This window comes from Maniola hyperantus, chromosome 5, assembly GCF_902806685.2.
Source record: "Maniola hyperantus chromosome 5, iAphHyp1.2, whole genome shotgun sequence".
Classification (NCBI taxonomy): Eukaryota; Metazoa; Arthropoda; class Insecta; order Lepidoptera; family Nymphalidae; genus Maniola; species Maniola hyperantus.
The window spans coordinates 7,808,565-7,820,791 of record NC_048540.1 but is presented as its reverse complement, the minus strand read 5'-3'; the positions used below and the strand labels follow the sequence as shown (position 1 = coordinate 7,820,791).

General features: G+C 36.1%; 1 protein-coding gene across 5 annotated transcripts in view; it reads left to right on the top strand.

Moving 5' to 3' along the window:
* The window catches only part of Blimp-1 (PR domain zinc finger protein 1), a 33,015-nt gene extending 21,661 nt beyond the window's left edge, over positions 1-11,354 (top strand). For 2 of the 5 annotated variants that reach the window (XM_069498915.1, XM_034968548.2), the window contains exons 2-9: positions 1,055-1,105; positions 1,967-2,209; positions 4,012-4,128; positions 4,394-4,435; positions 4,838-4,986; positions 5,078-5,178; positions 5,258-7,492; positions 7,761-11,354. In XM_069498915.1, the coding sequence (XP_069355016.1) occupies positions 1,097-1,105; positions 1,967-2,209; positions 4,012-4,128; positions 4,394-4,435; positions 4,838-4,986; positions 5,078-5,178; positions 5,258-7,492; positions 7,761-8,086 (3,222 nt within the window). In that variant the 5' untranslated portion in view covers positions 1,055-1,096 and the 3' untranslated portion in view covers positions 8,087-11,354. The remainder of the gene's footprint in view (positions 1-1,054; positions 1,106-1,966; positions 2,210-4,011; positions 4,129-4,393; positions 4,436-4,837; positions 4,987-5,077; positions 5,179-5,257; positions 7,493-7,760) is intronic. The other 3 variants (XM_034968549.2, XM_034968550.2, XM_069498916.1) reach the window with 3 other exon arrangements.
* The last annotated feature ends 873 nt before the right edge of the window (positions 11,355-12,227 follow it).

Here is a 12,227-nt window from a genome sequence, read left to right as displayed (position 1 = left end):
GATCAGTCAGTCAGTCAGTCAGTCAGTCAGTCAGTCAGTCACCTTTTTCTTTTATATATTTAGATAAATGGTTGTCATCGGATACCAGTAGGTATTATAAAATGGTGGTTTTTTTTTAATTTGTGAGTTTGTATATGGAGAGTAATCTCCGGAAGTCATAATTCTAAAATTCTTCCACTGATCGATAGCTGCATTATCCTTGAGTATTATAGACTAAAAGTTACTAAGCTAGACATAAAATCGATTTCCAAATTAGAATCTGATTGGGGAGTAAAAACCCTTATTTGACCTGTTTAAAGAAATTTATTTTACGCTTATAACGCCAAATGATAAAAAGAGCGTGTATTTTAAAAATGTTCTTATACGTAGATATACCAACATTATTTATTTAGTCTTTACCGATCTGTGTATTAGTTATAAATTACACTGATATATTTGCTTTTACACTTTTAGCAAGTATACTTAATTTTACAAATCTCTTTTTATCTATGATGCCCCTATCTGCCATAAAAAACCTTCTCAATCAGAATTACGCGGCATTGCCAACTTTATAACCTTTTCCAATCGGATTATTTTCGGATTGCACATATATAACAATGCACCTGTGTGCTTAAGTTTTTTTGGTAATTATAAATTAGTCGTCTTATGTATAAATTGTTCGCACATCGTTTATTCTATTGACTTTGCACAGTTGTTGTTAGCACTTTCTTGAAGGTTTCTAACATAGTATCAGCACCGAATGGGCGCGCGAGTCTTTCAAACAAAAGACAGGCATTGAAATTAAAATAAATCATACATCAGGCATCATTATCATCCTCATCATAAACTACCCATCGCTGGCTCACTACTGAGCACAGGTCTCCTTTCAAAATGAGGGTTTGGCCATAGTCTACCACGCTGTCCAAATGCGGCAGATGCTACGTCTTTGACTACCCGCCGCGCCGCGCCGGTTCGGAATGCAGATTCTACATTACGTTCTAGATTTATTGCAACACATAGGCTTAAGTTAAAAAATTAGTTTATATATTATCATATATTTCCATTATTGTTTCAGGTACAAAATTTCTTAACAAATAGACGACATTTAATCATCAAAATGAGGCTGGTGAGTAGAAAACATATTACCTATTTGAATAAATATAATAATTTAAACTGCCTACTGTCTTTGTTTCGCTCTAAATTGTAATATGCTAGTGTTATCAGTGTCGGGATAACTTAAATTTGTGGAAAATGTATATAGAGAAATGGGAAGTGTCGGTGCGCGGTGGAAAGTGCGCATTTGTAGGAAAACTAGGTCAGTAGTAGCACCGCCCCTTTATCGAACACCACCGACGTCGTTATCTCCACACGTTGCAGAAATAAACTCTCAAAATAGGAAGACAAGATCCATAATAAGTTTGCACACCGAATTATGCATACGGATGAAAAGGGTGGAATGCGTCCCTTTTGCATATTTTTGATTGATAGCAGCGCAATCGCCATTCAACACAACCAGTTAATTATTATTTACATAGATTTTTCGAGCTGTGATACTTCTTTGACAATTTTATAGATAAATTATTATTTTTTAAGCTAGTTATTTCAGTGTATATTATTATCAGTGGTAGGTTTTGTACAAGATGAAATAAAAGTAAAATTGTAAACCATTTAAAATATCGAAGGCCTCAACGGTTTATTATACCTATATAATATTGTTCCACGTATGTATATTCATAAATCATATAACTAATGAGTTAATTCTAATATAGCTAGCTCTACCTGATCTAATGAAGTTAAAACTCTTTCTATCTCATTTTTCTAGATTACGTCATATTTGGATTTGTATTTGCTTTCAAAAATAAACTACGTAATTAATCCCCATTTTAAAACATTCATATAACGCTCCAAACTAAAAAAGAGAAAACGTGTCCGCCATATTGTGACGATTTAGCTAGAACTATATTTTGATTCAATTTGATTTTCACAGTCAACAAGTGAAGAAATCCCTACAACAACGGTGGGCCGTACAGCAAGTCCCGGCGCGGGCGCTGTGGCCGCACCAGACTCATATGACGTGACGCGCATGCGCGAGGAAGAGTTCGAGAGGCTCACTGTGTACATAGTACCCGACGTGCCTTGCGAACGTGGCGTACCGAACAGAGCCGAAAGAACTCTCCCACGCAGCCTGGCGCTCAGACCATCGGCAGTACTATCCACCCCAAATACACCGGTATGTTCAATTTCAATAATATTGGACTTAGATACATTATTAGCTACCTACGAATGAAGTAGGTACGAGTTTTAAATCCTATCTCCTCTACCTTGTTGTTCCCCGCTTGCTGAAGATGCGTAGTTTTTTTTTCTCCTAAATTTTCTTTTGGTAAAAATGTACCTACATTATCGCAGGTGGACGCGACGGTGGAGCAAAGGTCTTATTTTATCATTCATTTATCACCATTCATTCATAAAACCTGTTAAGTAGGTATATGAAGTGGTACCAAGGGTCTAAAGTTTTTTATATCATCCTTCAACTTCAACAACTCGAATGCGGCTCGCTTCTCTCACCACCTTCCTCCTTTACTAGCCTCTCAACCTTGTAGGCTCGTTTCACGCAGAACCTTCATATAAGCTTCTGGCCTTGCGCCTAAAAACACTCTGTACAAACAATCTCATACTAAGCGTAGTATGAGATTTTATGTCTCACCAACGTTGATAGTATTCTTTTTAGATTGCAACTCTTCACTAACTTTTTTACCATTGATACTAAATGAAATATTTTTTATATAGTGATTAACAATGTTCCGTATGTTGCAAAACGCTGCAAATTTAATAAACGTTTGAAAACGGTAAGAACAACGTCATTATAAATTTACACCGTGTTACTAATTTTTTTTACCCCTGTTATTAACAAATTTCATTGTTTTTTAATAATAAACAATGTTGCGTATCTTGCAAAACGCTGCAAATTTAATACACGTTACAAAACGGTAAGAACAACCTAATTCCAAATTTGCAGTGTGTTACTATTTTTTTACCCATGTTAAAATCTTTTTTATTCGAATAAACTTTTACAAGTACTTACGAATAGTCAGATGCATCTACCACTGGTTCGGAATGCCTTAACAAACTTTAAATAATTAATAACAAATTTTATTGTTTTTAATAATAAACAATGTTCCGTATGTTGCAAAACGCTGCAAATTTAATAAAGGTTACAAAACGGTAAGAACAACCTTATTATACATTTGCAGCGTGTTACTAATTTTTTTGGCAATGTTATTCACAAAAAACCCGTTTCACCCCTTTTCAACCCTTTCCGTACACCCCAGAACGCTGCAAAATCACACGGTAAGTTATTTCACCTTCTTTAAAAACCCCCTACAATTTCATCAAGTTACTAATTACTTTCGGGTTTTGGCTTTAATGACTGGACTAGTAGGTATTGTGTTTCGACTCTCGAATTATAGAAACGTTTGGTGAGACGTAAAATCTTATACTAAGCGTACTGAAAGCAGGAGAGACAAGGAAGCATGGAGTCGGGTTGTTCAGATTTTGTTATGGGCTACATTCCACCTAGTCGTACATGATTTTGTAGGTATCGAAGAACTCCTCACGTAGCATAACTCAAAACACGACTGATTATTTGACCACGAATTTTATTGGTATTTGTGGTTAGATACTTAAAATAAATATTCATTGAAACATTTAAAATATTATTACTTAAGTAATATTATATAGTTGATACGCAACAAAAGCATCTGAAACGGACGATATATTTCATAAATTGCATAATTACTACAACTTACCAAAATGTGTAAAAAAGTGGTAGGTAGCAAAGGAATGGCCTTTAACAAATATGATATTTTAAGTACACCACAGGTTGAGATGGCAATCGGGGTATGAGGCGGAGGGACGCCCCGCACACCCGCTCGTCACCCGTTAGCGGGTCACGTACTATACCTATATAATTATATTATGATACGTTATTTACCTATTTCCTTAACTTACAAGAGTGTATACTGTTATTTACAGACTGAAGGCGTATGGAGTACAGGAGTTATTCCACGCGGTACGAGGTTTGGTCCGTTCGAAGGCACTCGTACACCTAACAAACCAAACGACAAAGTTTCCTGGCGTTATTACTGGAGGGTAAGTGAAATAACCAAAAAATCCCTTCATAATAATTAGTAATTAAAACTGTAAATCAATACCCAAACTGCTTATTAGGTACTAGGTCTTTTGGTTGTGGTTTTTCATACTATGCTATCCTAAAGCAGGCTAAAATAGTTTACACCCATACTATCGAGCACAATCAGGAATCCACCCTTACCGCCATTAATTTAAGCCTAATTTGTCTAAATTATACTCTTCACTACTATCTCTAACTAACCTATTCCTCTCTATTTTGGGCCAGGTACAAGAAACTGTCAGGCATCATACTTATGGAAACATTAAGGTGAGACTTGGGCTTATCTTTTATGTGGTGATGGGCTTTACTGCTTTATAGATATAATTTAAATCTATCAACCTAGAACAAAATTTTAAGTAATTTTGAGTAAGTAGTTACTAAAAATATAGTTTCTAATGTTTTGTTTCAACATTTTATCTTCCGCGTCTCACATTACTTACTTTGACACCGCATGACGTCCTTGACTTCGCCATAATCATAGTAAGCATGTTGCTATCAGCTGCACGCGTATTGTAAATATTAAATACGTGTCACGTGTCCCATACAACAAGCTTAAAATCGTTATAAATTACATAATTTACATCCAACAGTTCCTTGTTTGAGTTAAGAATGGTAACAATATGAATATCTACTTATGAGTTGTTAATAGTTTCCTATTATTGATTGCAGATATTTAAAGATAGCGATTATTATTACCTTGATGGATCTGATACGAGCGTAGCAAACTGGATGCGATACGTCGCTTCAGCTTACTCCCTCTCCGTGATGAACCTTGTCGCGTGTCAACACCAGGAACACATATACTTCTACACTATTCGGTATGCACAACACACTATGCGATTTTTTGTCGAACTTTCAAATTCTGGCAGGTTTTAAATGATTTATTTATTTGAAATTAAATATTTTTAGGGATATCATGCCTAACGAAGAACTCATGGTGTGGTACTGCAAAGACTTTGCAACAAGGCTTGGCTATGATATCGATCCTGAAAGAGCTACATACTCTATATGTAAGTAAAAAAACTTGTTTCTAGTTTTATAAATCTTTAAAATTTTAATGATTCCATACATCCAAAATAATTATAACAGTGTCATCGATTGCAGGTAAAGAAGAGACTATTAAAAAAGCTTACGGCTTGCCACCAGCACCAGTACATCCGGAAATCGCCTTTAACCACATGAAGTATGTCCTTAGTCTTACAAATGCTAAAGAGATTCTTGACGGAGAAATTCCAACAAGGCGGAGAAAACGGGATTCTAATGATAAAACTCTTCATGAAAATCCCAATCTACTACCACGCGATGACTCCAGAAATATAAATAAAAATGAGAGAGCAATTGTGCGAACGGACATTTCTTCAAATATCATTCATCCCAAATCCGATAGTCCAATTATAAACGAGCACACATCATTGTCCCTAAGCAATTTAATGCAACCACCTTCACCAGTAAAGTTACAGCATAGAGACAATCAAACTTTAATAATTCAACATAAAGAGAGTACGTCGCATGTAGTAATACATCAACTTGAAAACCCAAGAATGCACAGTAACAGATCTCCTGCACAAAATCTACATTTGAGGGATGTTCGCGGGCCTTCTCCTATGGCAACAAATAATCAAGATAAAGGCGGTAGTAAATCTCCTACTTTTACTCATTGTGTACCAAACCATTATGAACATCAACTAACGCCAAATGATGGTTCCGTGAGATCAGACGAGGGTTATCACAGCAATGGTTATCACGATGAATTCACGCCGCCGGAAGACTCAAGTGATTCAGATATAGAAAATTATGTATTAGATTGCTCTAATAAAACTAATGAGCCCAAGGAAACTGTCATAGTTCAAAAAATAGATCAAGATATGCATCGCAATGAGTACAGAAAAGTTAAAATAAAAATGCCCAGAGCCTATCAATATCAAAATCATAAGGATATGGATTGCGAAAGTGAAAAGGAATTAATAATCGCAGAAGAAGTTATTGATACATCACCACACAATTTGTCCCCACCTCGACGCGATCCAGCCACTTCCACTGTAATAGTTTTAGAATCGTCACAAAACACAGTCGTTCCTCTAAATAAACCATACTACGAAGATGGAACTATATCACCAACACCACAACCAGCTTTCATGCGTTACACACCCCCCGATACGCGAATACTAGAAACCATTCTCACAGGAAATAGAATCGACACCAATAACAATGACTCAAACCGGAGACAGCCAAACGCAACTCCGCCACCATCATCGCCGACAGAAATGGCATATTCTTACAAGAAAAGCCAAAGGTACGGTAACGCTTGCAGTCCTGATTCAAGTTCAAACCTGACACCATTGCCATCATTGCTGCCCTTACCACAACAGTTGCCAGCACCTAATTCAGTATCAGTATATTCTTCATCGCCTCCGCATACTATTCCACATACGACAGAAATACGTGAAATAAGAGAAATAAGGGAAATAAGAGAGACGCGGTATGAAAGCCACTATCCAAATTATTCGTATAGTCTATATTCACCGCCTAATTCTACAATAATTACACAACTAGGATCTCCACCGAGTACATATTCGCCAACAGTGTCATCTTCTCATCAATATGAAAGAATTCAAAATGGACAAAGTAATCACCATTTCCCATCTTCAACCAGTGTAATAACTCTTAAAAATTGCTCTCAGTTGAGTTTAATTCAAAATGCTAATGTTAACGGACAACTTGTACCACAGCACAGTATGAGTCCAGATGGCACATGTAGTCTCATGGTCGGACCGATGAGTCCTAATTCACAATCCTCTCGCGGTTACAGAAGTTTACCGTACCCGCTAAAGAAAAAAGACGGAAAAATGCATTATGAATGTAATGTGTGCTGTAAAACCTTCGGTCAGCTTTCAAATCTAAAGGTTCATTTAAGAACACATTCAGGAGAGCGACCGTTCAAATGCAATGTTTGCAATAAATCATTTACACAACTAGCTCATCTACAAAAACATCATCTAGTACATACGGGCGAAAAACCGCACCAATGTGATATCTGCAAGAAAAGGTTTTCCTCAACATCCAACTTGAAAACACATCTACGACTACATTCCGGCCAGAAGCCTTACGCCTGTGATCTATGTATGCAAAAATTCACACAATTTGTTCATCTAAAACTGCACAAGAGGCTTCATACGAACGATCGGCCATACGTTTGTCAAGGCTGTGACAAAAAGTATATCAGCGCATCTGGACTACGCACTCACTGGAAAACGACTAGCTGCAAACCGAACAACATCGAAGAAGTTTTAGCAATTACTAACGCCGCTCATACTGAATGTATCGGTAAGTGAAAGTTTAAATTTTCCGTACTCCATACGAAAATATAGGTTTTTAAATATTATTTTCAATAACCTTACACCTAAATAATCTTTACACTGTATTACATACTTATTATTTGAATAATAACGACTGTATTTAATAACTATACGAAAAAATGATATACACTGAAGAGAGATTGAACGCGATGCACTTTCTCCCCGTAGGTGAACCGCGACTTTCACTTGCGCTCTCGCTGAACGCGACCGATTTCATTTTCGCGTGCACTTTGCAGGTACTCTCGACAAAGACTGCCACGAAAGAGAGGGGCACGAGGCGTACGAGCTGCACTCAGCATCGCAGGGAGGGCTGGTGGGAGCCGGTGGGGCGCGAGTGGCGATGCCGCACGGCGAAGCTCTGATGGGAGGGCACGCGCACACCACCACTCCGCATCTAGTGACCGGGCACGGGCAGCTTTCGCCTAGCCCGGGATGCCCGCAGTACCGCAGCCTGCTGCCTCCGGCCGCCGACCACGAGCAGGCACACTACAGCTCGCCGGGCGGCGAGACGCGGCCCAGCGTCATAGAGTCCAACCAACCCCTCATCATCGAGTGCACCTGAGGCTGGCGGGCCGCATCGCCGCCGTCGTCGCAGTGCACACTTGTCGGACGCAATTTCCCGCCGCATTTTGTGATTCCAGTCTTGTGATCAAATAAAAGTATTTTATTAAATGTGTTAAGACAATCGTGAGACAAACTCTTTAAAATTTTCTTATTCAGTGGCTATGAGATTACGATACGAACGTTAAGTTGTAGTTGTTTAAAATAACGAGTTTTATGCGTTTACAAGTACTAAGTACTTACACAGAATGCATCCGGTTAGGTAAATAAGAATCTATATTTTAATAAGCATTGTTGTAATTATTGTTAGGATTGGCATCCTCCCTTTTGCGCTAATGCTCAACTCGATTGTTTTTTTAATTCTATTGTAAATAATGATGTTTTCACATAGATTTTTAATTATTTATACATTTATATGTAAATATCGTGTAAATAGGTACATTATAGTTATGTAGGAAAAATATCAGTATCATTGTAAAGTGGTATTTAAACAGGCAGGTAGGTACTACTTAATTTTCAGTACTTTTCCTATTTAACTGCATCGTGTGTACGAATTGCTTAAATTTCACCAAAGAACATCTTGACAGCTGTTTGTTATACATAATATTTGAATTTATATCCATTGTTACATCATGTATAACTGAACAAAGAATTACTTAAACGTGATGACGACAATGCGCTACAAATTTTGCGTAATTTCTTGATAACACAAGACAAATTTTAGGAATTAAAATTGTCTCATATTAGTGGTAAGTGCCAAAAGCGCGAAAAATATTTTATTACTTTTTAAGTTAACCTACTTAATAAAAAAATCGCATAGTATTTTTAAAACGTTGTTCCTAATGAATTATTGGAGATTACGCGCGTATATGCATCAACTTAATTCTAACGTTACGTAGATTAGATTGGATGAACTTTGTACATTATCCCTACGCTAGAACAAATGGTGCTTCACATCGTAGAGACGTAGTCGCTCGAGTCAGTCACTACGAACTGACCGACATTACTACATGTAATTATTATTCACCGAGTTTACTAGTTACTATTTTATATTCCAAATTTCGATAATTATCATAATTATGATTCTCCTACTCGAAAAGGCTGAGATAAATGTGTAAAGAGACGATTGGCGAATGTAACTATAGGTCCTGTACTGGTTCACATTAACGTGTAAGTAGCAGACAGGTACATCATCTGTTTTATCAAAAACTATGATATAGTGTACAACTTATACGTGATGTAGAACCGAGCGATAGCTTTTTGTATATTTCTATGTTCATAAGATAAGATTTTTACAAACAATCACTTATAAATTTATTACCCGTATCTATATTTTATACCAAGCATTTACTTGCAGAGCTGAAATTTCTTGTAACGAATGCCGTTAAATAATTTTGTCTTTCTATATATAAATTATTATTATTATATATAGACAAAATATATTATTTAATCAAGCTAAAATATAATGATTTCGACGTCACGATTTATTCATTTTGGCATATGTTTACCTACTTATCTATGTTATTTTTCTGTTGTGTAATTTAAATTATGACCACCTTACCTAAGTATATAAAATAGTACAAAAACATTGGTAAAATAATAATAAAATACATCAGGATGAGAATAATTTAATTTTGTTATAAACTTATATTTTGATGAGTTTTCATAATAGGTACGATTTCTAATAAAAGTAAATCTTGATGAAACAACATTATAATATTATGATTATACCTATACATATTATATTATATACTTATTTGGGAGACAGTTTCATCATGGTTGAATTTTATCTTCATTTATATTAATTGCATTGTTCCATCATTCAATTCAGAAGTGCAGCTTTAAGTCGTAATTTGGTCATAAAATAACCTATGGACGAAATTGCAATTGAATTTGGCTTACTTAGGTAGGTATGGATAGGTTGGTATACAAAGTTTGTATATTACAAAGCAGGCAGCAGGTAAAGTTGTAACATGGGAAAGTATAGTACACGACAGGTCGAGATGGCAATCGGGTGAGGGTGCCCAGCACATCCACACAGCCCCCGTGCTAACCCGGTGCAGGATAGTGTGGGTGTGCTGGGCGTAACCTCACCTCATATCGCGATTGCCATCTCGACCTGTCGCGTACTATAGGTACATCGATAAGATTTTAGGTGCTAGGTACCTACCATCATAATTATTTAAGAATGCAAAAATAGAACGAATAGCAATCTTTCAGTAATGTTGCAGTCCATAAGGAAGTACCTATACCTAGGTATTTTGTCTGACACCTTTTTTAGGTAGGTACCTACATTAGAAGAAATCTTTTATATTTTTAGTATTCTTATACCTATTTTAAATTAGTACGTCGAAATCTTTTAGTACGAAAACGGCACTTCCTATAAATATGTTAAAATAGGTAGGTATGTAAATTATGTAACAATCTAAGTAAAATATTAATAAAAAGTATTTGCTATTGCATGATCTTGTTAATATCTTCACACCATTCCTTGTATTGTTCATGTTTTACTTGGATTTTATAGAAACTTATGTATTTTTGTACCCTATATTTCTTCAGTTAAAGTAGACGTTTAAAAATATATTTCTATGTAAGCGGAAGAATATTTATACGAGTAAAAAACGCACAAACTTCGCACTAAAATATACAAATTGAAAGCATAATCTAATATACATAAGTACTTTTAAACATCCACCAATATCTGGCCAATAGGTACATACTATTGTTTTTAAGACTTCCTTGTTCCTTGTATAAGTATTCTTCTGTAGAAACGAAAAGTATGAGCAATAAAAAATTTAAACAAAAAATATTTGGATAACATTTGTCTTCAATTTCAGTTAATGTATATAAATAACGCTCTGAATACCCTTTATCGGTTTATTAAAATGTTTATTATAAATAACTTCAGCAGTCATTATCCAAAAGTAAACTTTGTAACAAATTTTGTAAAAAGTTGTACCTAAATTCTAAGAAAGATAGATCGTTCTTACATTCTTTTAGCACAATACCTTACCTAAGAACATTGCGGTAGGTATGACAATGTAAGCAATATACCTGTGTATTTCATAATTTCTGCTACAATATTTATAAAAAATGCAAAGTCATTTATATAACTTATCACAAAAATCTGTAACAAGGTAAGACCTACTATAATATTTAATACGCCAGAAAATACAATACTCACTGTAAATGCCTGTAATTTTGTACACGTTGATCAACAATTATTTTACAACACCAAAATTATTAAAAAACAGGAGTAAAAATTACAATCGTAGTTTTATTAGCCCAGAACCACGGCATTTGATTTTGATTTCGATTTTTAAAACATAAGCCCCTACCTACTTTTCAGTACCTACAAGACTTCGACCTCCTGATCGGGGAGTCCACGGTTTGATCTCAGGCACGCTACTTTTTGAGGTTAAGTATATGCGTTTAAAGCAATTAAACATCTTTTCCTTTACCGTTCATGACGTAGTTGTTGTAGTTGTAAAGAAATATTTTTATTTTTGAATGATTGAATTTGAACAGACCGGCCGCGTCTTGCGAACCGGTCAAAAAGGCTTCTACCAAAAGACATCAACGCGCGCACCGAACTCATGTATTATTTTTTAACTACAAATTACTACACGCGTTGTACACGCATCGAACACCGTTGAACATGCGTACCCATGGTAACTTCCAAGGACTACAGGAGGGACCACGGGATACTATGGGAAGACTACTTAGCTGTCTTCTGAAATCCAGGCCGGTGACGTCAGCGCAGGTGTATTTAGTTTAAAGGACAGGGTTCGAGCTCGCAGAAGTAGAACGCTGCGCTATTATTTTTCCTAGGGCTGTCACATAGGTATCTAACAATGTTAAACCGTGTCTGAGGTTTTCAATTATGGTATGGACGTGGTATGGACCAACCTATCTAAGGTTGCAACCCTGGTAGTTTTTAATTTCATAGGTAATTAATTACCGCTAATTGGTTTTTACGCGTCATTCTATACCGCAACACTAAAGCTACCAGGTAAGCAGACCTAAGCTAATTTATTTAGGTACTAACTGATGCCCGCGACTTCGTACGTGTGGATTTAGGTTTTTAAAAGTCCCGTGGAAACTCTTTGAGTTTCCGGGATAAAAAGTAGGTAGCCTATGTC